At 37.2% G+C, this 25,024-nt stretch overlaps 1 protein-coding gene across 2 annotated transcripts in view; it reads left to right on the top strand.

Moving 5' to 3' along the window:
* LRP2 (LDL receptor related protein 2) overlaps positions 1-25,024 on the top strand; it is a 123,851-nt gene that overhangs the window by 5,930 nt on the left and 92,897 nt on the right. For both annotated transcript variants that reach the window (XM_061343101.1, XM_061343111.1), the window contains exons 2-4: positions 15,375-15,482; positions 17,628-17,750; positions 20,117-20,233. In XM_061343101.1, the coding sequence (XP_061199085.1) occupies positions 15,375-15,482; positions 17,628-17,750; positions 20,117-20,233 (348 nt within the window). The remainder of the gene's footprint in view (positions 1-15,374; positions 15,483-17,627; positions 17,751-20,116; positions 20,234-25,024) is intronic.

Below are 25,024 nucleotides of genomic sequence, written 5' to 3' on the forward strand. Positions count from 1 at the left end.
AGATACTTATTTTTAGATCTAAGAGCTTGTGAAAACTCTGCAGATAGGCATATATGTAACTTTCAGTTGCATGTTGATAGTACTATTGCATTTTTAAGCAGGGGTTTGTAATTGCTTCTACTCTTTCAGAGCTCCACTTAAAAGGTGCTGGAACCATATAACACTGGATATTTGAAAGGAAATTACACTTTGTAGAAGTTGTCATTGTTGAAAAACATTAAAGATCCCCTCTAATTAATGATCTACAGGTTGACATCTATTTAGAGGGAAGTTGGTGGTTTTATTCTACTGTGGCTAATTAGCGATGATAACCAGATGATTTGTCAGCTTCTCTTTAATAGCTTACACTGAATGTGGCAAATAAAGGATAGAGCTGTTTTTCAAATTATTTAAAACTAAAGTGCTGCTTTATATAATTTGATAATTATACTTTATTCTTAAAGATACCTTGAGCTGTCTCTAGATGAAGGAATAACAAGTTATTTTTTCTGAGTCAACTCAGTTCAACTCCATTAATTTCAAAGAAATTGTCTGAGTTGTACTGATCTAAGAGATAGAAAATAGGATGCAGTGAAGAGTAAACCTTTCTTTTAATTGCTTCTTATTGTTTGAGCTCCATTTTGAAGTCCACTTTCTTATTACAGTGTTAATTTTATTAACTGCTTTTGCTTCTTTAACTCAGCACACTTTTAGAACAGTTAAGAAAATGGAAGTTTAATGATTAAGCATAGAAATGTTGAATGGAATGGATAGCCTTTGGTGAATTAAAAGCCATAAGCTTTTAATTTCGAGGCTTTTAATGTTGTCTTTGTTTTGCAATACTTAAAGTGGATTAGAGATCTAAGGATCACTGTTACAGGTTTTGTTTTGGATTAATGAAATGACATATAAGGGTTGACTGAAATTGTTCTACTTTTATGACCTCTTCTATTTTATGCTTTTGACATGAATAAGTTGCCTTTGTTTTACAATCAGGAAGCCAGATCTTCAGCAAAAGGGCACTGTTTACATCAGCAGTGTGTCTGCCCAATTATTTTCTTGCACACGCAGGTCATGATACCACACCCTGCTGAGTAGAGTCAAAGAGTGGGGGTCTGTTCCAACAGGGACTTGCTTTGACAGGGATTGCAGGCTCTTGCTTTTGTGGAGCAAGAAGGATGAGGGTTTTAGTTGTGTTTTGTGATATCTCTTAAAAAAAAAAGATAGTCATAGTCCACAAGATATCCCAGGAACTGATACATTCAGTGATATATTTAGAATCTAGGTAATATTTTTTATCTTCAGAAACCATTAGCTAAATTGTCAACTCGGATAAATGTACCACAGAGTTGAGTTTAGTTTGGGGAAATACAGGGCTTGCAGAACTGGAGTATATACACATATCAATAATTCTCCCCAGCTTTGCCCAGAAGGAGGCTTACTGTGTAAACTTCGTATCACTCAGTACCAGTGGGAAACATTTCAATCTGATAAAGCCCTTGTCATACCTTGTAATCTAAGGGTATAGTTTCATGAGCCAGGTGAACAGGTTGCTGCTTCTGGAAGCAGGAAGCTTCATTTTCCATCCCTCTCTGCTCCAGTGTCCCATACCATGTTGCTGCTAGCCTTGAGATCTTGCTGCTTGCTTTGTGCTAGCACCACTGCTCATTGGACTTCTCTGTGACCTGCTTTCAGTTACAAACCTGAAGGAAAACTAAACCAGGACTATGGAATTAGGTGGTTTCTTGGTGGCCTGGTGATTTTGAGTAGCATACAGAAAGGTCTGGGAGATACCAGAGTCTGGGAAAAACAGTGAACTTTGGCGTCAAGTGGTAGAAGGAGGTGAGTTGGAAAGAGAGAAAGAGCCCCCTTTTTCTTACAGTAAGTCAGTGGGTTGGCTCAGCTGGCCACGTAGCCACTGCTTAATGCTACTGCTAAGAGCACATAGGAAATGCTTGGCTAGCGTGCTAGTTACAAGAGCGGTCCCATCAGGGCTACAGAGAAGCAGTGTTAGCACTGCGGGAAACCCTTTTGTAAAGTTGTCTGGTGTAAACAGATGGCTTCACTTGAATGGGACTGCTCACGTGTTCACTTTTGAGCAGGATTGTAGGGCTGTTCTCAACCTGCAATGCAATAAATGAGTTGGACGATAATCAAGCTCCTGGAATCCTGCTGCAGTTTTTGTTGGCCTTCTAGCTGTGTTAATAAAAATAGCTTTTACTACTGTGAGGTCTAATAGGTTTTGAACTATTTCATGTGAAACAAATGAGCTCCAGTTTATGTCTGAAATGAGTGACAAAGTTTGTGGTGTCCTCTATGAATATATGAGCTGGTTTTAATAGCTTCGTAGTTTATAATTTCTATAGGATGTCAAACACAGAATGCACTTTAAAGCCTCACTGAAAATTAGTATTTTTCCTAGTATTCCTTAATATAACAAAGTGCTAAAATTCCTTTTGTTACCTCTGCAGTACATGAAAGGTATTTACTGAAGTGATTAAACTGCATCTACTTTAGTTGTTAATCTGAGCCTTGATAAATTTCTGTTGGCTGAACCAATAGGAAATCTGAATAGAGCATCAGATATAGCTCAGTTGTGGTTGGTCCTATTACTCAGGCAAGCTGGCCATCTGCTTCACCAGGAGCTCCACCTGGGTAAAGAGGGCAACAAGGACAATCGGGCTCCTTTGGCACTTGCAGAAGTGATATCCTGTTATGGAATTTGTGTTCTAAATCTTGGCAATTGAAAAAAAAAACACACCAAAACCAACAAACAACCTGCCATTATTTAACAGTGGAAATGCAATGATGCTGCTATTGCTAGATTTTGAGTTCTAAAGGTTTATTAAGCTTGCCACAGAATGCATTATAAAATGGTTATCTTACAGTGGAAATGCAAAAAATAATGAAACATTTGAGCTGACATTTAAATGCTTAGGAAGTTTTGATGTCTCTTGTATTTGAGGAAGAAAAAAGCTAAAAGACAAATAATTGAATTCTATAAAATAATGACTAGCAAAATCTAAATGAACTAAGACTGTGATAAAAGCTCCAACCTTGATGAAGTACTTTATCCACTGAAACTTTATCACTTGCTAATGAAACAATTCCTGCCTGGAAAAGACACTTCACCAATCGATTGCTTTACTTTTTAACTTGTTGCTCTACTGAGTGTTTTCTAATAGGGGTTGAGAATTCTCAGAGACTTAAATCCCAAGAAATTTCATAATGTAGTACAGAGAGATGTGGATTATCACCCTGTAAAGAAGAAATCTCAGTCATTACACATTCCATGTATAGATACTGACATTGTGGCCACCAATGTGCCAGACGTGGGTATGGTCTTCTTCCTGGCAGGCATTTTGAAAGACTGATAGAAACTGTTGCTATGAGAAAGGCATTACAATTTAAAAGTTGCAAGTTTGTAGACAAATGCCTGCAGTTCTGTGAGGATTGTTATTAATATGTTCTGTGCTACCACTGTGAAATTCGGCAGTCAATGTGTGCCTTTACTGTGGTTTTGTCCACTTGCTTTTGGATCTAAGTACATAAGTATGGAGGACTTGTACGCTCTTGTGTTTCCAAGGGTGTAGCAAGTGTAGGGCTTATCCAGCTGCAGAAGTTAGAGCAAGAGACCATTCTTTCCTGCTGTTCACTCTTGTGCCTGGAATGCTGCTTAGAGTAGCTAGCTAACATAATTTAAAGAGTTACTTAAAATATTATGCCTAACAGCCACCAATGAAGGGAATTAGCAGCAGAATCAAGTACCCTTAAAAAAATCCTAAGGGGTGAGTAAATCTGACAGTGGTAGAGTTCAGCTGGTTAGGGGACATCTAAGTTAAATGCTTCCACTGGGGCTGAAAGGAAAGGTAGTGTTTCAGTGGCAGATGATATTTCTTGTGTTTATCCTCTTCCAGTGAATTCAAGAACTTTGTCTTTTTGATTTGACACACTCATTAGTATTACTGTTTGGGTAAGAACTTTTTAAACTGAGAACTGTAAAGAAAATATGCTATGTTTTAAAAAATGAAAGAGCCGAAGGATGATTTAATTCTTATTGCGTATTTTCAGGTCTATTAAGATAAAGTTTATTTTTGAGTGAGCACATTGGACAATGTTGTTGTTTCAGTTCAGGTGATCCTTCCTTTACTCAGGCCTGCCTTAACACATGGGATTTCCTTTTCAAGAAGCTTGATAAGGAGGGACCAGCCATAGCTATTAGCTGCAAGCTGAAATTGAGTCACTACTGCATAAGGAGGAAATGTGATGAGTGTCCAAAGAAATAGATATAGTTCCTCATGTCATGGGCAGTATTAAGTAGCATTAGAATGTCTGACTAGGCATGCTAGATGCTTGTAGCATCTGAACTATCTATTCTGTACTGACACTTCAATTTTTTTGCTTTTCTGAAAATGTTCTTGCATATTTAGTTTGCAATAAGTAACAGTCACTATTTTTGAAGTGCAAAAGCCCTGTCAAGTTTTGGTTCACAGCTTAAATTGTCTTTTTTTTTTTTTTAATCTAGAGTCCCACTAGTTATGATGGTACTATTCAAATAGTGAAGATTTTTGTTACAGATATGGCTTCTGTGGCAAAAAAGAAATAGCTTTCGCTTAATGTGATTACTGTGTTTTTTGTCCATGTAAGGGGAAGGTTTATTTTTTGCACAAGTTTAATTTTTTATTTAATAACTTGTGATATAATATTTCAGTAAGTTAGGATTTGGCACTGTTAGATGTTGCACAGCAAGTTTCAATCTAGCAACAATACATAAATGAAATATAAAAAATTACACAATTTCACTGTAACAAACTGGATTGGAAGGCTCTTACTGAGGCTGATTTCTAGTGCTACAATGACTCATCAGCTTTCAGGAGAGCATGACTGAATTGAATGCAGCTCACCATCTCAGCATGGAGTCTAATTTTGAGAACAAACATCACATTTATTTAAAAAGCAGTGCAGCTCTAAGAATGAGAATAGCTTATTGAGCAGATTGTTTTATCAACTGCTACTGAATCTGTCAGACCTTCTCAGTGGTATGTACTGTATACTTTCTAAGCTGTTTAAGTGCTTTTTTTTTCATTTTCCACATACTGTGTAGTTGTAAATACTTCCTAGACTTGAAGATTTTCATTGTTTGGTCATATTCCCCCCTTACTGTTACCCAATTGTTATTCTACAGCAGCCTTGGGGCCATTAGAAAGGTTCATTCTTGTGAAAATGCTTGGGATGCTTCCTCCTGTGAGTAACTGGAGGTGTCTTTATTTATACTGTTTGCTTGTTCTGCTTCCTCCTTATATCATTTTGTCAATTAGAACACATTTACAAATTTAATATGCCATTCATGAAAAAGAAGGATTTAGGACAGCTCAAACATGTAGTCTTCCCTATAGCTCCACAGTGCTTGCTTTGCTTAACCAGCTAATGCAATTGCAGTTCCTTTGTGTGGATTAAGACATCTAATGTCAAGACAGCTGGTTGAGGTTATCCAGTTTAGTCCAGAACATATGTAATGTGTCTGAAATACATTTTTATATTGTAAAGTCTATTCTTTTAGTACTTCAAAGCCATGCTGATAATGTTTACTAAATACTCTAAGAAGGGAGTACACATAGTTTTTGTTGGTCTCACCTTGGAAAATACTTTATATACAGTTGGGATTAAAGGAAGTGTCAAACAAAAATTAATGACTAATTCTTAGTTATCTCTGAAGGAGAAGAAGTTTCACAGTGACTTAAATGGAAGAAGGAACCTGATCTGTTCAATCTAAGGAATATTTACTTTATCAGTGGAAAGGTGTATCACTTCCTGTGTATTAGAATTAGCTCTTGTTTAAAAGAATTATTTATTATTCCTGCCTTATTATAGGACTAAGAAGATAGGAAGAGTTTATTTGTTGCTTTCTAAAAAGTGTGTGAGTTGAAGAAAGGCTATAAAGGAACTTAATTTTGATTAATTTGCTTTTAGTTTTGCATTTGTAGTAAAGATACATAGTATGGATATGTGTTGCTTGTGAACATGTATGGTAAGTGAACTGTCATGATTTTAGATTCAAGAAGTATGGGGATTTTCTATGTTTAAGATCAATGTGAATAATTAAAAATATTCTATATATTATTTTCTTTTTCTTTTTTTTCTTTACTTTTTCCAGAATGGCTGGTTTTAAAGTGATAATGTAGGAGCTATAGTTATTTTGTTCTGAATACCAGAACTTAAAGAAAACATTAGAAATGAGAGGTTTTTTTCTAAGAGGATCCGTATATGGTCTATTAGAAAATTAGCGTTGTTCTCTTCATTATTACTTGTCTTATACTTGAAGAAAATAAAATTGAATAGGTTTGTTAAAAAATAATTTAGAAACTATTTCTATTTTTATCAGGCTGTTTGTATTTGTTGCTTTTTCAATAAATAAAGCTAAAGTAAGGTAGAGAGGATGAGGATTATGAATATCTTTAATGTTGCTAGGAGGCATTTACAGTGTCATTCCTTTGAACTTTTTGTCTGCAGGAGACTTGAACTCTTTTTTCTTTGCAGGAAAGCTTTCCTGCTTAGTTTCGGTAGATTAAAATCCTGAGTTTGTTTAATTCTTGGATTTATGTTGAGGCATTAGTGGAAATGAATCTATAGTCCTTTTATAATTGTATTAACTGAGAACAAATAGTTTAACATACAATACACTAATTTTTAGTATGTTCAAAAAACATTTTGCATGTGAGTATTATTAAAACCAGATTTGATGCTTTAGTTTTAACAATGGTTTTGGTTGACAAATGTCTGCATATGCAGGAACATGCACACACAGATTACAGAATATAATACATATTTTGCTGTCTCTGGGCTCCCTTAACTACTTGGCAAGCAGTTTTGAAAGAGAAACAGTAAAAATCTGCTGTCGCTGCCTTGAAACATGATTATTTCTAAGTCTATTTTGAAAGGCAAAGTTTTCACTTTTGTTCTTGAATTTTAAGGTGCTTTTTATTAAAAATCATTGAGTAATTTAAAATGTAGCATTGGGTTCTAGTCTGACAGGCAAGATCCATTTATTACAGATTCTGATACCCATCATTCCACTGAACTCAGAATGTGGTTTACTCAGTCTCCTCTTCTGTGAGTATGGAATATCTAGCTCCTAAATCTGAGAAATAGATTCTGCATATATGGGTAGACTTACAGAAAGAAACAAATAATTAAAGATTAAACTTAAGTTTACCTTCTATTTTCATTCCTCTCACCTTCCTGATATCAGTTTTATTTATAAGCCAATAATAAAGAGAGTTCTACATGTGAGTGTATTTTTAGGGAGAATGTGTAGAAGTATCATTTTTCTGCTGTTTGGGTGAGTAAAAGCTATTTTATTACCACAGAATCATAGAATCATAGCATAGTTAGGGTTGGAAAGGACCTTAAGATCATCAAGTTCCAAACCCCCTGCCATGGGCAGGGACACCTTCCACTAAACCATATCACCCAAGGCTTCATCCAACCTGGCCTTGAACACTGCCAGGGATGGAGCATTCACAACCTCCCGAGGCAACCCATTCCAGTGCCTCACCACCCTAACAGGAAAGAATTTCCTCCTTATATCTAATCTAAACTTCCCCTGTTTAAGTTTGAACCTGTTACCCCTTGTCCTGTCACTACAGTCCCTAATGAAGAGTCCCTCCCCAGCATCCCTAAGGCCCCCTTTCAGATACTGAAAGGCTGCTATGAGGTCTCCATGCAGCCTTCTCTTCTCCAGGCTGAACAGCCCCAACTTTCTCAGCCTATCTTCATACGGGAGGTGCTCCAGTCCCCTGATCATCCTCGTGGCCCTCCTCTGGACTTGTTCCAACAGATCCATGTCCTTTTTATGTTGAGGACAGCAGAACTGCACACAATACTCCAAGTGAGGTCTCACGAGAGCTGAGTAGAGGGGCAGGATCACCTCCTTCGACCTGCTGGTCATGCTCCTTTTGATGCAGCCCAGGATAGGGTTGGCTTTCTGGGCTGCAAGCGCACACTGAAGCCGGCTCATGTTCATTTTCTCACACCACACCCATCCTAGGTCCTGAATTCTCTCTGCCCACCTGTAGCTGCTGATGCTCACCCAGAGACCTTGCACTTGGCATGTTAAACTTCATAGTTGCATCAGCCCACTCACAAGCTCAAGGTCCCTCTGGATGGCATCCTTCCAGCTACACAACCACACACCAAAACCACACCACCACCACAAAAAAAACCAACAACCAACACACCCCCAACAACCAACCAAACTCCACCCATCAAATTGATGTCTCTTCAATTTAGAGACAAGGATGTCGTGTGGGACAGTGTTGAATGCTTTACACAAATCTAGGTAGATGACGTCAACTGCTGTACCGCTGTTTCTCAGTTCTGTAGCCCCATCATAGAAGGCCACCAAATTGGTCAGGCAGGATTTCCCCTTAGTGAAGCCATGCTGGCTGTCACCAAGCACCTTGTTGTTTTTCATGTGCCTCAGCATGCCTTCCAGGAGAATCTGCTCCGAGATTTTGCCGGGCACAGAGGTGAGACTGACTGGTCTGTAATTCCCTGCGTCATCCATTTTCCCCTTCTTGAAAATGGGGGTTATATTTCCCCTTTTCCAGTTGTCGGGAACTTCACCTGACTGCCATGATTTTTCAGATATGATGGCCAGCGGCTTAGCAACTTCATTTCCCAGCTCCTTCAGGACCCATGGTTGGATTTCATCAGGACCCATGGACTTGTGCACGTTCAGATTTTTAAGATGGTCTCAAACCAGTTCCTCTCCTACAGTGGGCCCAAGGTCTTCATTCTCACAGTCCCTGCATCTGCCTTCCATGACTTGGTTTCTGCTATTTTTTGAGGGAATTGTGCAACTGGGACTTGGGAGCCAAATCTCTTAGTCCACTTCGTGTCAGCAGAGAACTAGATCTGTTGCTTCAAGTTAGTCCTTTATCATTTCCATATACCCCCACAGTGAAATAATCTGAAATAATCTGTATCATCTGTGTACCAGAAAGTTTTCTAAAATGCCCATATCTTAGCTTGGAGGCTAGGGGTTGCATAATAAAACAATCAAATTAAATAAATGAGGTGCTTCTGCACACACATCTCATGATGCATTGTTGGCATTCAGATGAATAATTGAATTTAAATGCAGAGTAGACAATTTTTGAAGAGTAGTGCATTGATTACTGTTGAACACACTAGAGTCAGAGGTGGAGTCTCTGGCTAGGAGCCCTTTCAACACCAATTGATAAAGGCTTCCTGTGGAGGCCCCTCCATAGGAAGGATCAAGGTGCATGTTCCTTGTTTCTTGTGCTACCTAATAATTATACCAGCAAAACTGAGTTTGCCTCTCATGTACTGTGACTTCCTGGATTGCTACTGGAGACACAGTAGCACCCCAGATTTTGCGTTGCAAAAAAATGGGGCCATTTAGCCTTTGCTAGTTGACATTGGGCCACCCAGGTGAGTTCAAGCACCTATCATCATTTATCCTGTAAACTGTCTAGGATATGACCCTTTGTTTTGTTAAGGGTTTGTACAGTGCAAGGCACAAAGAGTCCTTGATCAACTACTGAGTCTATAGAAGCTATTTTACTAATAATCTCGTTATAATGCCTAATTGGATGTTAAATCAGGAAAAGAAATCCTGTGCTTCCTATTCACATTGTAACTCTTGCTCTTCTGCTTCAGATTGTCCCTTGACTAGTCTCCTGTCTACCTGTTAGTCTGTATACAGTGATCTTTTAGTCATGTGAAGTGGGTGCAGACTTACATTTTTATTGCCTTTTTATTGATATTATAATTTTGTTGATATTGTTAGATTTCTCCAATATAATCTGATTTAGAGACATGAGGTACAAAAGATGTTCTCTGTTGCAATGTCTTGAAAGCTGAAAATAAGCCTTGTACAGCTTTCTGTAATACCTTTAAATGCATATGTGGTCTAGTGGTTTTTTCATCTGAACAAACTGTATTAAATATAAAGGAGTTTGCACAGTGTAGAAGTACTGAAGTTTAAATATTGATATATGATATCTAGCATAATTATATCAGACTATTTTTTTTTTTACATTTACCTATTTTAATTACTAGCAGAATGCTACTTTTCAATATCACAGCACATTTTACAATAATAAGCAAAGGTTTTTCCTGAACTATGGATTTTACTTCTTTCCTCATTAGTGTGGGGGAACAGAGATGGAATTTCCAGAGTTTTAGCTTCCCCTCCCTGAGCATTCCGAAACCTCAGGCTGTTTGACATGTAATTAAGCTAGGCAAAAATCTGTGTATGGAAGGTGATTCTCCAGGATTCTTCTACTTGCAGTGCCACTGGAGTGGGCTGTTCTGTTTGGGGGTGAATGGGAAAAAAAAGTACTCTGTCAGAAGGCAGAAAGGGAGAAAAGAGAGCTTATCACTTGGTTTTCTTTTTGTAAAATGTGTGTGGAAGACGTTTGTAATGTACAGTTTGTTTGCACTTCCTTGTTGAAAAGCTGCAGATGTATTAAAGGTGGAACTGTTCAGTTGGAAAAATATTACCTTGAAGAATGTTACTCTTTTAAATACAAAAAAAAAAACCAAAAAACCTGTTGAGAAGGAAGACTCCTGAAGTGTCAAGTGAGTGTAAGCTTCATTTCTGTGTGGACAGTTTGAAAGTGGTACAATCTAGCCTGGTCTTAACGTGTTCTTTATTACTTTAAATCTTTCATTCAGGCTTAACTGGTAAAGAGGTGTCAGCAGTTCTCAAAGGTATTGTGAACATGAGGAAGAAAGAAGAAATAAGGGGGTTTGGTCTGTTCTTTATAGTCAGAATGTCATGGTGCCTTTAATCTGTGGATCACAAATGTTAATTCAAAAGCTCTGTAGTCAAAGTTAGAAAAGTTTGAGAGACTTCAAGGTTGAATGGGCAGGTAGAAAATTTATTAAAAGAATTGGAAAAGACTAGAACTGTTCAAAGAAGAACTGAAAGGAGTCTGGAGTAATGCAGAGTGACAGAGAGTAAGGCAGTATAGGTTTCCATTATAAAGTGAAGATAACATTCTGATTTTAACACAAGAAGATTTTATTTAAGCTTTAGGTCTCAATCTCAATATTTCTACACAAACATATTGGGGCAAATGAATCACAGGAGAGTTTGAGGGCTGTAATAGCCTGCCTTCCTGTTGAAGACTGTAACCCTATGGGTGCAACCATTGTGTTGTGAAATGCCTGAAGCTATTAACCTCTTTCTCTTCTGCTGGAGTTCCATATGACCTAATGTGACATTGAGTAACATTCATTAGTGTTGTGAAGGTTAACTACTATCCTCTAGTGGCAGTGGGATTTGTTGTCAGCAAGGGTTTAGCTTCATTCCTCTTCAGGCAACACTTGCTGGGCAAAACTTGTCTTGAAGAATCTGAGCTAATTGTATGGAATAGTGCTTGTATCACATTATTTCCATTGCTAAGAGATATGTTTAATAAATTAAAAGCCACCCAAATGATTCTATGATTCAAATGTGGTTTTTTTTGATCGGTATTTTGTTCAATCTTTGGTCAGACAAAATCACTATTATGTTTATTTATTCCAGTGAAAAATGACTACATGGCACAATCTTTGTGAAAGTAGCTTACCCAGAGCCAGTAATATTAACCGCCTTCTTTTTTCAGAGCAAATTGTGAACCTAAAACATCCACTCAGGAATCTTTTCCAAGAGAATCCCAGACACAGAGGACCACATGAAGTCTAGTGACAAAGTTAGCATAAAGCTCAGACACAGGAAATATATCAAGAAGTTTAGAAGCAATGCTTTGTGCTGTACTTTTCCAGTGACGCTTCTGGTCTTTGGTTTGCATTTTTCAGAACTAAACTGGTTTGTATTAAAGATGATACCATTCATTTGTTTTTACCTTGGTGTTTTCCTGAATATTAGGCAGTTAAAACAGATCTTACCTTTCAAAATTACTTTTGTTAATACCTAGAGATGCTTCTTTATATATATTCTGGTGCGATTCTTAAGGACTGCCATGCATTCGTCAGTCTGTATTTTAGTAATGCTTTAATCACAGTCAGAAGACAAAAACTGAATTATAGTTCAGGTAGAGCAACACCAAAAATTTGATCACTTCTGAATTTTGAACTTTCAAAAATCACCTAGATTATTTTATATTAGCAAACTTTAAGCATGACAGTGAAGACTAATTATTTTACTGCTTGTTTATAAACTCCATGGTTATTTTGTCCAGGAATCCTGCTAACAAGATTCTGCTTGCCTGAAAGAGGTGTCTGGTTTTATCAGCATCCGTCAGAGTAAACCAGAATTTCTATGGAAATTAGCTCATTAGTATTAATTTTGGCTGCCTTGACATAAAAAAAAATAATTCTTATTGAAAGCACAACCTTCCATAAAATTATTAATGACTAATCCTTCAGTGAATTGAGACTTCAGATAATGGCAATAAACAAGTGGATACCCCTTGTCTTCTGACAGTCTGCCTTCTTGCTGAAACCCAGGTGCTGCAGGCTCACATTGTGTAGCATGTATCAATGGAAATAGTCCTTTTGGTCGCATATGCTTCCTCTGTGGATCATTGCTAATCAGTGTGAGTAATGCCTGCAGCATTTTTACTTAATACTGTTAAAATTTATAACTAAATTCACAGTAACTAAATCACAGTTCTTCAAGGTAGGTGTCCAGTGCTTGGTTTTAGCAGAATATGTACACTTAAGTTTTGAGAAAATGGTCTCTATAATTGTCCATATTAACAAACCTGGTTATTGCTGACATGATTATTTTTCTTTCATTCGGGACATTTCTCTTGGGTATTCATAGCAGTAATCTTATAATCATGCATTTTCCCCCTGATTGCTTTCTCTTTTATAAAACTTAAAATTGGGTTTGTTCCCAGTTGAAACGCAAGCTTTTTTGAATCGTTGTCAGAAGTGCCCTTGATACTCCATATCACTTTTACTTCTTCCATATTACTTATTTTCAAGGGTTGTCTTTTGAATGAATTAGCATCATTATCTGCTATGTAATTTTTTTTTGTTCTAAAGATAATATAAAACAGTGGTAAGTGAAGTATCAGTCTTTTTTTTTTCTTATAGGTGTTTCAGAGCTCTTTGCCTTCAGTTATAAGTAAGCATGGAAGATAATACTTGAAAAACCTAATGACGTAATTGAATTACAATAGGTCTGCTGAAGAACTGTATAAATGGACATTGATACAGTGCTTACTGTATGTAGGTGTGAGCAATTTAAACTGTAATTCTGCAAAGTATTACAGAGTGTAGGAGAACTGCATGGTTTGCAGGTTTTCTGTTAACATTCAGTTACCATTTCTCATGCTGTACAAAAGCTATGTTTATAATGCTTTCTAAAAAGTTTATCAATGTTATCTCCTCATTTTTATCACTGTAAGGGTATGTTTAACTATAGCAATTTAATACAAGTAGGCAAAATAAATTAACGGTTGCATATAGTGCTTGACATTTTTTTTATCTAGTTACTATTTAGAAATAATATACAAATTGCTCATATTGCTTGCTTATAAGTGTATTTCATTATAAATTCTTCTAATCATGTGGATGCAGATTTAATTCTGAATTGTAACTTCTTTTTAAGTAGCTAGCTATGAATATTCCAGTGGTTTTGGATATCAATAATATACTAAATATAAAAGCAGATTTAGTATTTGCTTTGCATAGTAATTCCAATTGATAAGCAGTGGTTTGTGTGTCGTGTTTGTTAGAGCTTTAGCTACTAATCTTATATGGAAATGTTGCTTTGTAGGGCAAAATTCATCAAGAGGGCCTGGGATTCCAGAGTGAACTTGTACATTCCTTCAGGGCATTTTTGCAAGGGAGGTTGTTGTGTTTTAAAGGTAGTTGATAAGAGACCTGCACCACCAACCCCAGACCTGCACCACCAACCACCATCATGCATTAGTCTATAGAAGGTATTTGGGTGAACATACTCCTGTACCACTCCGTACCACCATTTATCCAAGTAAAATTTTTGACCATTTGCAGGATACATTATAAATCAGGATGTCATTACCAGACAATCAGATTTGAACATTCCTTGCATAAAGTAGCTTGCCTATATCCCTTAGGAATACATCACTTAACTGTGTTTATGTGACAGTGTTGATATGCCTGGTTTTACATGAAAGTTAGGGTAGCATGTTATTTATGTAATCATGAATTAAAAAAATAGGTGGTTGTGCTTTATGAATACTGAGGTTATCTTCTCTGGACAAATCACTCAGAATAATTGAAAGATGTAGTTTTATCATATGGCTATTAATTGAATCAGGAAACTGGATTTTTTTTTTCCCTTCAGATTTGTGCTTTGCTACTACCTCAGGTTTTTTTGTTCAGTTTTCCCTTCTCTGAGGTGCTGACAACAGATTAACATGAAACAGAGCTCTGTTGAACCTAATTATGTTATAGCTCATTGTTTTGGGGACCTATAAAACTGTTCACTCTCTTTTTATGAGGCTGTAGTCAGCGAAAGGCCATAAACAGTGCATTTTCTCTTTCCTACGGGACTGGAGATTTCATTAGTTGACTCTAATAAAGGCCTGATCCAGCTGCATTTACACCTGGAAATGAATGCTTCTTTATCAGGTCTTAATCCTTAGTAGGCTAAGCAGGAGGGAATGACAGCAGGATAGCGTTTGATCAGCCATAAATGTCTGAGAGCTTAATTTCTTTTAAAATTATTTGCTATTCAAATGTTGACTGAAGACATGCTTTCCTGTACTTCAGAGGAAAGATTTCAAGTATTGGGGCATTATTAAAAACCAAAACAAAGCTGAGGTCTCTCTATACTTTCAGGCGGTCACTGCTGAAACAAGATTTCCACTTCAGCTAAGGGGATTATTATTATTTCTTAAAATCCTTAGGGACTCTGGCGAGGACTAATGTTCAGCATGTTTAGCCCATAGAAGTAATGAGGAAAATAATGCCCTACCTTTAGTTAAGTCTATACTGCTTGTGAATTTAAAATTGGTACATTTTTGCTAAATAAGTTTCTGCAGTATAAGTACTACTCTGAGACTTGTTTAGGTTATTTTTCCTGTGGTTTTTTTCTTTATATTGTTTGGTTTGTTTGTTTGTATAATATACAAATATTAAAATAATGGGAATTTTCTAGGAATTTAACTGGAAAATGCTCTGTAAGGTTGAAAACTACTTTTTGTTTGGTTCTTTGTTTGTTTTGGTTGACTGGGTGCTTAGAGATCATTTATACATATATGTATATGTATACACACTTATATTTTTGTATTATCATGATATTTTCTGTCATTTTCATGTTGTAAAGTGATTGATAGGTAGCAGTTGTTTGACAGGAATGCACTGCACTGTCTGGTTTTATGTGCTGGTACTGCTAGCCTGCTTGTTTCTCTGCTTTACCACAGGATGTGAGCGGGGACAGTTTCAATGTGGAAATGGACGCTGTATTCCTGCAGATTGGAGGTGCGATGGGGCTAGAGACTGCTCGGATGATACAGATGAAGCTGGTTGTCGTAAGTGAAACAACTATAGAGCAACTTTTTTGTAATATAAAAAATACTGAGATCCCAGTGTGCTCAACTGTACTTGTGGTACAGGATGAGTATTGGAAGGGGAGAAAACTCCTAGTTGTCTTGAGAAGACTGCAGAATCTGCTGTAGAGTTCTATGCTTGAGTCCATTGGCTTAGGTAGTCGAAAAATCAAGTAGGGCTACACTTCTAACGTGACTTAGTCTTCTCTTAAAAATCTTAGTTTCTTTTGATGACTGTTTCTAAGTAGATGTAGAAATCTACTGTATTGTATCATTGCAGTAGTCCTAAATGTTAGATGTACATACAGCTACCATCAGCATCAGTTGAGCTAGAAATTTTTGATCTTTCAGGCCCTAGACAATAACCTGTACCTACTGCACCTTAGGTAGAGCCTTGGTTAACTGTCTAGAGTTGGTTGTGTTACCCTTCGTGCCAGCAATTCAGGGGCAACAGTTGTATACAGATGGGGTGTTATATCAGTGCAGAAAGATTCTCTCAAGCTGAATGTTAAAAGGTTGTGAAAATGAAGAAATGCCCTCCACAGTCTGTTTTCAGGAACTCGCGTGCATTTCACCTTCTCGGTTCTAGTATTATTTAAGGTTTCGTGGGCTGGTGCAGTTACAAGCCCACTTATAGGTTAGGTCAGTTTTTGCCCCTCAGCTGACAACTGAGAAAGACTGATTTATGTTGGATCTTTTCACGCTGTATTGTTCTATTGCTGCTTGACCCATATAATAATTGGAGGTCATTCACACAGCTTGGCAGTCTGGTTTGTTGCTTAGCACTTTAGTTAACTCCAAAAGCCATTGCAGTTCTGGATGAAGAATGATTTAAACTGGAAAAACAAAATGGTGGTGTCTTATAGCCTGTTATTTCAATTAGTTCTGAACTGCAACTGGAAAGAAGTGGTTGGGCTTTGAACAAGGAGTGGGTAAAATTCATGTTGACTTTGTGAAAGATAAAAAATAAAAAGAACCAACATTTACTACAGTCGTCATAGTTATAAGCATGAAGTTGAGTTGTTCTTGTTTTCATACATGTGATAAAGTAGGAAGGTGAAAATTAAATTTTTTCAGTTAACTGCTTTTAAAAACAACATGTTAATGTGTGATAGGTAGTGGGACATCTAAGTGTCTAGGAAAATAGTTTTAAAATGTTTGAAACTGGCCTAAGGATTAAAATTATATTGCAGTGTTATTCTTTGGTTCTTAAAACAGGAATCAAAGAAAATATGCATGAGGTGCATTGTCTGTAGCATATGATCCATTTTATCCCTCTAATTACTTTACCGCTGATGTAATTTTGTACTTCTCAACTCTAAATCTACAGAGTGATTTACATTTCTCCCTTGATGCTTTGTTTGCATTGGTAGCTGTGCTTGCATATCATCCCATGAGTGCAAGTGTTTCTAGTTGATTTTGCAATACTGCAATAACATAATCCTGAGAAAAAAAGATGGTGAAGACCAGAGTCCTGTCTACTGGACTGTGTTGTACTAGTAACTCTTCCCAGGAGCATTAACTAGGGATAGAATCAGCAGTAATACAGTTTCAAACATTATCTTTCTCTCTAATAGCTCCCTGTTGTTTGGCTATTTGAAAAGTACAGAGTGGAGCTGGGCCAACAACATTCAGGTTGTTCTGACCTGGCCCTTACTTTCATCTCATGAATTCATGGAGAAGAGTCATGAGCTTGTTTTGAAAGACCTTCTTCCCACCAGGGATAGAGCATCTGAGGTAGATTGAGAGCAATCGAACAGACTAGGGAAGCTAGTGTTGACTCCATGTATAACAGACTCTGCCATAAGAGGGCAATTCAGAGCCCTAAGTTTTTCCTGTAACCTGCCTTCAAGAGGAGCTTGTGTTTCCATGGGAGAACACAAAACTTGAAAATTCATATGCAGGAGTTCACTAATCTAAATTTTGCCTTTGAGTATCCTTCTGCTGGCCCACTTTGCCTTCCTTGCTCTGTCCATTTTCGTTGGTTTGTCAAATGCCTCCTTAGTGCAAATTACAGCCAACTGACACTTGAACCTTAAGTCTTCTTTTGCCTTATTTAATTGTTTTCTTTGAAAGTTCTTTCCCAGATGTCTGTGAAGTCATGTTTTTTTTCATTGCTTACACTAGCACAACCTACCTGTGAGGGAAATCAGTTTCAGTGTCTCACTGATGGTGAATGTATCCCACACTCATGGGTTTGTGATGATGAGGAAGACTGTGAAGATGGCTCAGATGAGCATCAACAGTGTCGTAAGTATTTCAGTTCTAATGTTATATCAGCTTTGTGAAATGAGGTAGTTCACATACCAGCATATTAAGGACATACAGAAACAAGCCTGATTTAGGTACAGCTTTTATTAGAAGAGTCTCTTTAGTTTCTAGAAATAAAATAATCTAAAATAGATAAAATACTGAAGGTGTGTTCAAAAAGACGTCTCTAGGTCTTGAAATCTGAAAATTACCAATGTTTCAGTTAACTAAAAAGAGAAAAAAAGGAGAAAAATATACAGTGATATTAGTTTTATAGTTTATATGACATTTAGTAGTTCCAAAAAATCAGAAATCTGTATGTATTTAAAAAAGGAGGAAATATCAGTCAGTTGAAGTAAACATTGCTGAAGATTCTCGTACCATCTTAAGTGATGCTATTTATTTGCATTATTATTTAAAATGACCAGAGTTGTTCTATCTCATATTCAGAAAGGAAGAATATAAAATGTCCTGGTATGGGGTGAGAGTCGAGTCTTTCGTTATGATTTGGACAGCTTAAATTTAGGAAGTAATTTGTATTAGTATTTCAATTTATTATGCTCTACAGTATATTATTCACAAGTGAACTGCTGTTTTAAACTAGTGTTTAATTTTTTAAACTAGTGTTTAATGTTATTTGTATGTTTTAGACAAAGAAATCATTTAGCAGCCTAACTGCCATAGCCCTAGGCTCTTTCTTATTTCAGTATTGATAGCAAGATTGATAAAATACGTTACTCTGATTTTTTAATTTTGTAATTAAGCAGTTTAAGGACTACATACAGTTAAGTACATGATGAACAGTGGACTGAGGTGATTATCACACCAAATTACATTCTCCGTCTTCTTGCATAAGATAAGAAGAACAAGTGTAGTGTTCTAAGAAACTTTTTCCTGCTACTTCTAGTGTTAGGAGTTACTTTAAGTGATGAGGATAAGATTACTTTATGTTTCTTTTGATTCTATGTATAGTTTTTTGATAACTTTTTAAAACTGAACAGCTCTGGAGCTACTCGCTAACCCCCTTGAGTCTGAGGAGGCTCACAGGTATGAGTTTTGTGAGCATTTTGCTCACAGACTTGGTTTTCACTTTTATCTCTTGATAGGTGTTGCCAGTGCATGAAAAAAATTGAACTAACGTTAACTACTTTTTGTTCCACTCTTCCTCTGAGAAGGTTCAGCTCAACTGCTGGTTATGTTTTAACTAAGATAACTGTAGACACAAAATGCAAAATGAGCAACACCTCTGAGTTGACTTTTTAACTGGGTCACTGTAACATCATTTTCCATATACTGGTTAATCTTGAATGTTAGTAACTATAGAATGGTGCTGCTGCTGTTTTAGAGCCATGTCCTGGTATTTGTCCTTATTCTTTTAAAGGGACTTCATCTTTTTGCTTGGGAACCCTAGAAGAGTTTTTCCTTCCTGAAACATTAAACATTTTTCCTGAGGAGAATGGCTGACAGCTCTGGGAGTCACACATGCAGAATTAAAATGTATTTGTTTTATATTACTGTCTTCCTCTTGTTTTAACTCACGACACCAGTATCCCAGTAGTTGATCTTGCTCTGGAAACACTGCTGACAGAAGGAGGAATGGAGAGCCCCTGTAATACAGCAGACTTGATGCCAGTGTATAGACTGGGATGGTGATGAGATATAGCATGAGTTTGAAAGAAAGAAATGTGCAGGTGGCAGAAGGAAGGAAAAGTCAGCAGTAATTTTGGCCTTCAGCTATATCTTCTCAGATTCAATTAATTTCCCTAGAACAGAGAATTGAATTTAGCTGTAGTAAAATCAAAGTGGAATTGCACAGTTTTATGTGGTTGCTTTTTACTGACACAGCTGTCATGAGAAGAGATATAATTATTCTTCATCCTCTAGTACTTAGGAATGTAAAATAAACCTGACTGTTGAGGCCCGTGCTGTATTAGAAAGCAGTGCTTTGCATCTAATTCTGATGTGTTTACATCGTGGCATTCTAGTTGACCAAATAATGGAGTTACTGGATGATTTTGATGTAGTAAGTAGAATAATAGAGAAAACTTTAAAACATTCAGAATTAGTAACTTAATCTTTTAGCCAGAACAATTATAGGGAGGTAATTTTTAACCTAGAGGTCAACCCTTTCAGTGGAGAAAAGCAGTGACCTTGCAGGCTACAGAAGGCCTCATAGAACTATGTTATCTGCCATGTGTTTGTCAAGTGCTCTTTAACCTCCTTGAGTACACAGAAGTACAGGGGAAGAAAGTCTTGTGCTAGCATTTGTGAGAAGGATGGAGTAGTTAAAGAGGAAGTGATAATATTGTTCTGCATTAAAAATCTTAGTTGATGGAAAATATTGATTGAGTGCCTGTTTCTTGCAGCGGGAAGGACATGCTCAAGTCAGCAGTTCACATGTTCAAATGGACAGTGTATCCCGAGTGCATACTGGTGCGATCGAGTGAAGGACTGCACTGATGGAACAGATGAAAGAGTCTGCCGTGAGTCTTAACTCTTAGCACTAGATCTAGTTTCATCTCATCTCTCTGTGGCATTTTATTAAATTTGTAAGATTAAAGAGCTTGTTGATGGACAGGATGACCACAATATGCTGCTTGTTATGAGAGTTTCATTTCAGATTCTTTTATGTATTAGAGCTGATGTTCTGATACAGATCCATTATTGGCAAACTCAAATGCAGACTGCTGCCATAGGACCAGGGCTTCATGTCTGTCATCGTCTGAAGGATAATGAATATTGTATTGGAAAAAAACAGCCATGTTAAAACGGCTTAAAGCCTAGGGAGTCTCAGACCTAACTTCACACAATTTTTTTGTATCCTTTTTGCATGCTTCTTATGAAATCAGTGATAAGTATAACCTGTATAGGAAAGCAGAATTTGAGCCTGAATCACTTCTTTGAGTGACTTGAGTGACTTTTACCATTTCAAAAGCATTTGGATTCTAGACTGCAGTTTCTTGTGGAGATGAAGCAGCACTGGGTGATATTGTATTCAGACAAGCTGTTTATATTGTGCCAACAAAATGAAGATGGACAAGTAGGTTTTTTTCAGCCTAATTTCCGCAAAGTTGAGGCTGCCTGACTGACTGGTGGCAGCCTCCCTAGATCCTGGCCTAAGTTGACTACTGTTGGAAAGGACAGATGGCTACAGAATGGAGGCCAGATTTTTCAGAGATGTTTTTGCCTACTACTTATACAGCAGTGTGTAACAGCATGCCTGTTCATTGTTAGTATTAAGAGAAAGCTTTACGTTGTCATGAGTGACATGTAACATATGAGCTGCTATTCCAGCTGTTGGAACTTAGTGTGCCTTTGGGAAAAAGACATAACTGTAAACTTCACTCAGAACTAGAATTGGGGTGGACACTGGGGATGCTAAGTGTCATGGGTAAAGGAGCAAGCAAGAAAATGTTGTTAATGGCTGTGATTAGAGGAAAAAAGGGCACATGCACATGCTCTGTAAAAGAAAACCAGCATATTACATGGTCAGCCAGCTGTTAGTTTATTTTATCCCTGACTTACAAGTGCCTAAAATGTACACTCTGTAGAATGAAAGGTGATTTAGAACTATTTGGTACTCTGGAATAGAAGGTTGCTTAGACAGCCAGCTTGGAACTTTTCCATGAGATAGACCCACAGCCAGTTCTAAGGTCACCAACACAAATGGCTAAAAGCCAGGATCCAAAGTATCCCATACCATTGCTGGAAGAATATCTTCTGTAGCTTGGCTTTTTTTTTTTTTCTCTTACAGTTTAGAGAAAGGAAAGAGATTGGTAACTTAATTTAGGAAATCCACAGCACATAAAAAAATCCTGGAGAAAAGATACTTGTTAAAAAAACCCACATTATTAGTGAATTAAAAAAGAGGAACTGCTCAGAACCTCTGAGAGCACTCTGTGAGTAGTCACTGAAGGCAGTGTAGAACAGCCAGATAAAATGGTGTGGTCATCATAATGAAGTGAACCTGTGCACAGTGGGAGTGGAGTCCTAAGGACAATACTTACAATTCTTATTTTTCAGCCTAGAAGTTGCTGTGATGTTTGAAAATGGAAGTGCTCATTTTATTTAATGTTTAACATTCTCAACAAAATAAATTAAAAAGGCAGTTTGGAAAGGGGCCTCTAGATAGCTTAACAGTAGCGCTTTACTGCTGTGTGGGAAACCCAATCAGTGCTGCATCAGCCAGTAGGCCCCATGACTGTTGTGAAGGCAGCATATTTAGCCCCAGGGGGAGGGACTGCCTCATATCATTCAACAGCCTCTACTCTGGTTTATTAGAATATGTGTTGACAGTCCTTCTAAGACAGAAGAATGACTGTGACTTCGAATATTGAAAGGAGGAGTGTTTGACTAGTTTAAAGAAATGTGATGGTGCTGAAGACAAGAGAATCGAGGAGAATGTAATGACAAGACCCTTCCAGACAGGCTAGTTAATTTTAGCTGCTCTCTGTCTTTGGAAGGTGTAGAGCTTTAAAACAGAAGTCATAAGACACAATTAATAATTTGGGGATTTTATGTTTAACTATACAGTAGGGCTTAATGTAAGTCTTAAAATTTACTGTTTTGAAGCAGATTCAAATATTTGCTTTGAATATTAATTTTTCCACTATTTCATCCATTTCCTTTTCCACGCTGATATAAAGAAATACAAGAGGAATATAACTTTATGGCCTTTTCCTTTGTCATTAATTTCCCATTATTTAATTTACACTAAAAGGTTTCAAAAATAAAAATGAAACATCCATGAATAATGAAAGAAAAAAGCTATTTAGAATGGATTCTGTTATTTCACGAAGCAAAACAAAATACAAACTAAGCATGTCCGTTTACTTATGCCTTGCGCTCACTGATCTGTCTGGAAACAGATTTAGATTGTAAAGAAGATAAAGTTTTGTTACTGAATAAGTTACATTATTTAAGAAACTAGTCAAATGCACAATGTCACTGATACGAAGTAACTCAGCAATTACACATGTAAAAAAATAGAACAAAGGAATTCAAAGTCTTAGTCCATTTTACTGCTAATGGGATTAACAGAGAGAGAAAACTACCCATGCAGAGGCTAAGATAAACATCAGAACGATGTTTCAGCTGCAGGTCACATAATTAGTGCATTGAAGCTGCTTTAATTTAATAAAATTATAGTTTTTTAAATTTTCTTTGAATATATATATTAATTTTCCCCCACCTTTTTTAGTAATCAGCAGCTAGCAAATATTTTAAAACTTTAGAAATGAAGAATGAAACACAGAGTATTTTGGGAGTAAGCAGCCAATACTGGTTCCATTTTTCTGTACTACATACTTTGCTTCTTTCAGTTAAGGGTAGAATTCTCTCTCCTGCCTCAGCTTAGTTGAAAACTGAAAATCCCAGCCATTTTGGTTTGCTGTGACTAACAGAATAACCTCCCTCATACATTTCTGCAGCTAAACACTGCACTGAGGCCATCAGAGATAAAGGGGAAGTATTTTAAAGATGTGTTGTTTGAGGCTGATGGGCAGAGAGCAGACCCAGAAACTCTGTATTTTTTATTCTAATTTTTGTGTTGAGTTGCTGCCATGGGTCTACTGCCTAACCTGTTAATTCCTGCCTTCTCTTTGCTTATGCTAAATAGCCGATGTGGTCAGGAAGCGAGCAGCCAGGTCTGGGATGAAATTGTGGAGGTCAGGGTGAAAGTGAACAAAGATTAAGAACTGGAGGGATCACAAGGGATACAGTCCAAGAAAGAAGAATATGCCTGTGGTCAGAGGCTGATGTTCTTGATGTTGAACAAATTACATGTAACAGCTTCAGGACTGCAGAAGTTCAGGCTGGGGGAAATATCTCTACCAGGGAGAGTTTGAAGCAGGGAAATATCTCTACCAGGGAGAGTTTGGAGCAAGGCAAAGGCAGCCAAAGATTAGAGTGGCAGGGATCAAAATCAGGAATTAAGGCCAGAAATGAAGGTATGGTTAGTCTCCTAGCTCTCAACGCATCTCTGCTATGAACACTACCTGATAAACATGTAGCTCGTAGGACACTGAGTCTTTGGTAAATCCTTCTCCTAGTGTCTCTGATAGGCTATAAGCTGACTCATGGCAGTGAGTCAAAGGGTTTTAATTAATTCTATTTTGCAAAAAGTTTTGAAATGCTGCTGCAGTAAAGGAATGACACTTGGAAGTAGGAAATAGCCCATTTTAGTTTCTCCTTCTTGTAACTTGGGTTAGGGATAACAGAAAGTTACACTTGCTGACTGTGTAACATAAATCAGTGCTGCTGAATCAAATACCAGTTGCAACTGTTTCCTCTTACTCTTTTTTGCATGGATTTATTTTCAGCTTGCAGAACTGAAGTGTTAGAGAGCAAAATAATGTGGGCCTAACAATTCCTGTGACATAGCTTTCAAGCATCTTCCACATGTGTACATCGAAACATGCCAATTTAAATGTGTTTCCAGCTGTTGCCCCAAAATAGTTTGGGTTACAATGAGCAAGGTGCCTTGTATGTCATTTGTGCTGGTGTTTGCCAGTTGTTCATAGTTTGCAACTGAAGTGCGGGCATGCCACAGGGAAGACGGTTTGTGGAGAAGTATTTCAGCAAAGAAGAGATGCCTGTGAAGAAGGGGAGAGAAAGAAGAGCTCCCTCTCTTTCTTAGCATCCGATTGAGTGGACCTGGATTTCCCTTTGTTTGCACAAAACTTGTGTTATCTTCTAGGAACTGTGATCACTAGGAAGAGATATCTTCCGTTTCCTGTAATTAGCCAAACACTCTTGGGAGGAAAAGATAAGGAAACAATGTTCATGTTGGAGGCTCTTCACAATTAAAAGCAAAATGAAAGAAAAGTGTTCGTATTTTTCTGTCCCTTCTCTTTTCTCTCCTAATCCCATGTTCAGTCTTATACTATCTCCTTTCTCTCTTTCCTCTTACACAGCTGTATTCTTAGATGCAAACTACCTGCCTTGTCCTTTTAGTTCAGAATCTTATGCTTACTTTTTAGCTTGTTTCCAATCCATCTGTCGCTGATCCATTAAAAACAAAACATTTCCAAGTCTCTGAAAGAGATCCCTTACTTGGGTATTTACATAGTTCCTGGACACTCACAGAGCATTAATACTTTTTCCACGTGCCCCCTAGAACAAAGACAGTATGATCAGCTTCTCTGATCACTATCAGCTCTTGTGTAGCTGTAGGTTTTTATACCCAAATGCATTGCTCTGGGATCAGGTGTGTACAGAGAAATTTAACACATGCACATGCTTAATTTGTTGGATAGTTCCATTGAATTCATTGA

This window comes from Neopsephotus bourkii, unplaced genomic scaffold (assembly GCF_033783945.1).
Source record: "Neopsephotus bourkii isolate Nb327-2 ecotype Australia unplaced genomic scaffold, CSIRO-AGI_Nbou_v1 NB_196, whole genome shotgun sequence".
Lineage (NCBI taxonomy): Eukaryota > Metazoa > Chordata > Aves > Psittaciformes > Psittacidae > Neopsephotus > Neopsephotus bourkii.